Source organism: Trichechus manatus, unplaced genomic scaffold (assembly GCF_000243295.1).
Source record: "Trichechus manatus latirostris isolate Lorelei unplaced genomic scaffold, TriManLat1.0 scaffold00021, whole genome shotgun sequence".
Lineage (NCBI taxonomy): Eukaryota > Metazoa > Chordata > Mammalia > Sirenia > Trichechidae > Trichechus > Trichechus manatus.
The window spans coordinates 5,076,292-5,082,003 of NW_004443957.1; the positions used below are offsets into that span (position 1 = coordinate 5,076,292).

Below are 5,712 nucleotides of genomic sequence, written 5' to 3' on the forward strand. Positions count from 1 at the left end.
TTAGTTGTTTGCAGAGCCATCCAAGTGGGCGGACAGCTGAGCAGCCACAAAGGGCTCATTCTGTTTCTGATCGTCTTTCAGGCTAGCTGCTTGTTCTGAGATGGAAGAGAAGGAGAGCTGGTCATGCTCCAAAATGTGCAATTGGTCCTCGCCCTTGAACTTCTTCACATAGAACAGCTTTCTGAATTTTTTCAGCTCGCGGAGTTCACAGAAGGTTTCCAGAACCACCAGCATAGCAATCAGGCCAAGTATCAGGTAACCTGTGTGAGAAATACGACAGGGTCTCAGCGTGACCTCATCATGGACAAATCACGTCACAAGTGACTCTCCACCAACCCCTCTACACACAGAAAAATCTGTTGATGAAGAAATGCATTGCTAACTTTCTGATACCTATAAATGTTCCCAAACCCATGGCTCAAAGTAGAACTAACCAGACATATAACAAAGGATGACATAATCTCCTATGAACTGGGATTACTAAAAACTGCAGGCTGCAATTTTGAGGAAAAAAAAAAATAGTTGGGGCTGATGAGGCACCACTGTCAAAGACATATAACACTGTACTTGCTCAAATGCAATGATCTTTTTTTTAGTAGTGATTTAAAAAAATAATTTTATTGTTGAAAATATACACAGAATATACAGCAATTCAACAATTTCTACACGCACTATTCAGTGACATTAAATACCTTCTTCAAGTTGTACAACCATTCTCACTCTTCTTTTCTGAGTTATTCCTCCCCCCATTAACATAAACTCATTGCCCTCTAAGCTTCCTATCTAACATTTAGAGTCGCTTTTGTCAATTTGATCCCATATAGGTAGTTTTTTAAAAGAGCACAATGCTCAAGGCAGACTTTCTTTACTAATTAAGCTAAACTACTGTTTGGTTTAAAGATTTCAGGGTATATTTTTGGTTTAAGGATTAGGATGTAAAGATTTTCTCAGGGCAATAGCTTCAGAATTCATCCAGCTGCAATGATCTTTTGATGCAAAGACTCTCACCCCACTTCATGATCAGTGGCTTTCAAATAGCTAGTGACATTTTAGGAAAGTTTTCTATTTAACATGGGGTGCTCAGAACAATGTGTTCAGCTGCTAAGCAAAAGGTGGGAGGTTCAAGTCCACCCAGACACACTGCGGAAGAAAGACCTGGTGATCTACTTCTGAAAAATCAGCCATTGAAAACCCTATGGAGCACAGTTCTACTCTGACACACATGAGGTCACCACGAGTCGGTGTTGACTTGACAGCAACTGGTACTCAGAACAAAGCTTGGCACTTTTTTAAGACACTAAATGCTTTTATCATTATTTCTATTACAGAATAAGAAGTTTACTAATAGAAATTACAGCCTAAGCTAAATGAAAATTCCTTTAAGAACTGACATAGAAATTAAATAGGTCTTTGTGTTGTTGAAATTAAATAGGGCTGTTGACACTTCCACCTAAATCCAGCAGCAAACATAAGGTCTTCATTATGTGACAGTCACTTCTTGGCATGTGGACCACTCACGGTGGCAACTGAATGGCTCTGCCAGCTTCTTACTCTTTAAGATAAACAATAACTGTTGAATCCTTGGAATTTGTGGTGGGGTAATGGTAATTTTATGTTAGTTCCAACATTTTTAAAATCATTTATCAGAAAAAAAAAAATTATCAAGGAAAGGAACAGAACAAAGCAAAAATGAAAACTCCAAGAATAACAGAAATCTCAATGTCATGTTCCCAGTAGTAAAATGTCTGAAGAAGAGCCCAGAAAGCCCGCGAACTAGGAAAGCTAGAATTGGCAACATAACGAGAACAAAGAAGCTGATTATCTCAAGAATGCAAAGTGGCACAGTTCTAGTATCCTTAGGATTTGGCTACTAGGTTTTGATAATAATATAGTGCAGTGTGCTCTCTCTTATTTTAGAAACAACAGTGACACTGTCAGTCAGACTAATCAATAAATCCCCTTATTTTCCTTCATCCATCATTTAGTCAAGCTTATAACTGCTGACAAAAATACCTATGGAATTTTAGGCAAAAACCATAGGATTTTATTCTACTTACAAATTAATATATCTTCGGAACATTCAGTTGTTAGATACTTGAGTTCTTAACACTCCAAGCACAAACTAACTTTATGTAAATTGCCTTAAAAGATGACCACATTGTAATAAGCGATAAAATACTATTCAAGGATTTATTATTCTACGAAAAACTAAGGAAGTTAAACTGTTGGGCAAAATCTATGAGAAGATAATTGACACAAGAGAAAAGTATGGCTAGCAAGCATATTTATAGAAAATGTTCAACTTTCCTAAGTCATTAAAAAATGAAAAATTAAAATAAGGAGGTAACATTTTACTTATTACATGAAAAGAAAATTAAGATAATGTTTATTTTGGTATCAAATTCACAAAAAATATCTATAATGCTACTGGCTAACACCACCACAGGAGTGCTGAAACAGTCACAACCATGCAGGTGGCAATGTACACAAGTACTGCCATTTGGAAAACACCATGTCAATATTTCCTGTGCGTCATAAAAGGGTGTATTCACTTTGGGCTAGCAATTCCACTTCCTGCAAAAATATCTAAGTAGGAAAAATGTAACCACAGAAAGATATTCACTACAGGGTTATTTATAATACCCACAAATTGGAAGTAGCCTATATATTTAACAACAGAGGCATGATTAGATAATGGTATAGTCATTTGTCCAGATAGTATATGGACATTATAATGATTACAATGATAATTATGGCAACTAGAGAAAACATGAAATCATCCTTGCAACCATGAGGCAGATATTTATTGAATGTGTAGTATTGTAGCCAGGCACCATACAAAGCACGGGGATTTATGAATGAAGTCTTTGCTCTGGAAGAGCTCACAGTTTAATGGAAATATAAAAATACATAGAGTTTGATTAAGCATTTTGCAGGGTGAAGACTGCAAGGCAGGGCCAGACGGAGCATCTGACTGCCTGGGGTGTCTGCTTGGCCTCTTAGAAGAAACGACATGAGCTGAGTCTTGAAAAATTCTTGAGAGGGTAGAAACGAAAACTGTATGTACATTACAACCGTGATTCTATGCCTCTACAAGAAGACAGAAAAGGAACACACAAAAATGAGCTTCTTAAAAAGGAATTATTGTCCTAAGCTTTCCATGATATTAAATTTAAAACAAAAAATGTTTAAAAATCAGAAATCAATGGCCCTCTAAATTTTACTGCCTATTTTCCACATATAAAATTCAGAAAATGGTTAATATATTCTAGCTTCTCCAAAAAAGAACCAGATGGACAAACGAGATAAGCAAGTGTTTTAAGATTTTCCTGGCAAATTAAAGAACATGACTGGTAGTTAACAGGCTGGCTACATCCTAGTTCTAGTTTTCTTGAGCTTAAAATACCTAATAGAGTAACTTTTTTTTTTTTTTAATTAAAAGTTGGTAATCAAATACATTCTGTGTGGTCTTTTTTACACTGTAATTTATAATGCCTCTTACATTGTTAGTTAGAAATTGGTAAGTAATTTTAAGGTGCCTGGAAAAAAATCTACATAATAAGAAGATTTTCGCATAAAGAGTTTGAAGAGAATTATGATGAAATGAAATTGTTATCCGAAGAGGGTAAAAACTGAAAGCTTATCAATGAACGTGCTCAGCTGCAAACTAAAAGGTTAGGGAACTGGGAGGTTTGAGTCCACCCAGAGGTGCCTCAGAAGAAAAGGCCTGGCGATCTACAGTACTCTTATGCAAATAGCACACCTTCTACGTTTGCCAGCTTTGCCCCCCCACCCCCCCGTGAGGTATTTCTGCAAGCACCGCTAAGCCAATTTTTTTCGCATGTTACATAGTTGGGGAGGGGGGGCGTGATTGGCAAACAAATGTAGAAGGTGCTTGTTATTTGCGTAAATATATGGTACTCCTGAAAAATCAACCACTGAAAACTAAGGAGCACAGCTCTACTCTGACACACATGGGATTGCCATGCAACTGGTTTTCAATCAATGAAAAGGCAGTCAGGGCTTTCATGAACGATTATTTATTAGCAGGCAAGGTAGAGCTTGGAATGGCAAAACTGAGACAAAAGGGGCAGAGTTTGTGACGCTGGATACTCACATGTGATTCCAAACTTGTAGATTGCTCTGAACTTTTGATTGTTGCCTTCCCAGGAACATAATCCCCTAGGCCAATGGTGCTCAGGGAAATAAAACAAAAATAAAAGGATTCGAGGAAGTTCCAGTCACTCTCCAGGGAGGAGAATACGGCTGCTGGGATGAAGAAGAACAAGGACACGGTGACAAACCCGAGGAGAATCGCGTGCACGAGGGACACGGTGTGCTTGGAGAAGCCCCAGCGGGTGTGGAAGTAGAAGACAGGCCTGTGGGTGACGTAGATGGTGATGCGCTGGACCACCGCCGTCAGGAACAGGAGGGTGAAAGGGATGCCGATGACAGAGTACAGGAGGCAGAAGGCCTTACCCCCATCTGACAAGGGCACGGTGTGGCCATAACCTACAGGGAGAAAATAGCAACTGAGGTGACGAGGAAGAGAAAACAAATATTTAAACGGCATCACGACCATCGTCTGCCCCTACTTCCCCCAGCTGAGAAGAGTGAGACTTCATATGTAGACACTTCAAAGACTCCAGTATAACTATCATGTCAGTAAAATTCCATCATGGATGCCAAATATTGGGGAAGTCCACCACTCTCTCTAAAAACTTACCGGCTCTTTCCAACACATCAGATCTGGTCTTGGAATCACTGTCAGGCTGAAATAAAGCTCAGTGTGCGCTAAGGACCTAAGGCCCACAGCAATCAGAGACCATCAGGAAAAACTTCACACAGGATGGCGACTTCACTGGGATGGACCTCTCTCCCTCCCCTCCCCCAAGATCCTTATTAGTATCTAAATGCCAGCCTATACTTCACCACAAATCATATTACTCATGCAGTGTGCTCACAGGAGTGACTGGCAAATAAGGGTGTGTGCATGGAGCAGAGCTGAAAGGGCATGGCGGGAGGGTGGGCCAGAGTCAATTAAGATATACTGTAGATACACAGAAAAGAGAGAGGAACATGAAGCTGGAAGCACACAAAGTCATAGCAGTGAGCCCTGCTTTTAAAATATTTTGCCCAATTACCGCTTAAATGGAACATTCAGAAACCTTAACATATTTTTTTCCTTGTCATCTCTCTATGTTCGAAGAGGACATAAATTTCAAAAAACAAACATTAAAAAAAAATACGTTAGGACCAGCGGTCAAACATATGATCTGTTTCACTTTCCCCTAGGTTTAAATCACTCTCAAATCAAGCCAAACAAGACTCTTCATCCAACAGAGAACCCAGCTGAATGTGAGGCTGGGTGGATGATTTTTTAAACTCCAGCAGCACTTCCTTCTGAAGGGGCTAACATGTCTGAACAAGTCAGTTCAGGAAAAAGCCAACCAAATGAACTGTTTCGAAACTGGATTCAGAAAACACTTCATATATGTGATTATAATTGAAAGATGGTTTCAAAACCAGACCTCTAAAATATATTCTACTTAAAAATAAACTCTCTACTTTATCTGTCGGTATTAAAACTTTGGGGCACAGCCTCAACATAACCGAGTCAGTGCTCTTAATCCATTGTCCCTGACTGTACAGTTTATGAACAAGCTACAGGAGTCCCCAGAATCCTCTGAAATTCTATGCAAAATTGTACAT

At 39.0% G+C, this 5,712-nt stretch overlaps 1 protein-coding gene across 1 annotated transcript; it reads right to left on the reverse strand.

Moving 5' to 3' along the window:
* On the reverse strand, positions 1 to 5,295 carry KCNK1 (potassium two pore domain channel subfamily K member 1). Its single transcript, XM_004391384.2, is given in 3 exon segments — positions 1 to 260; positions 4,118 to 4,165; positions 4,168 to 5,295. Coding segments are annotated over 3 exon segments (723 nt in total). The 5' UTR covers positions 4,583 to 5,295.
* Positions 5,296 to 5,712: the final 417 nt, after the last annotated feature.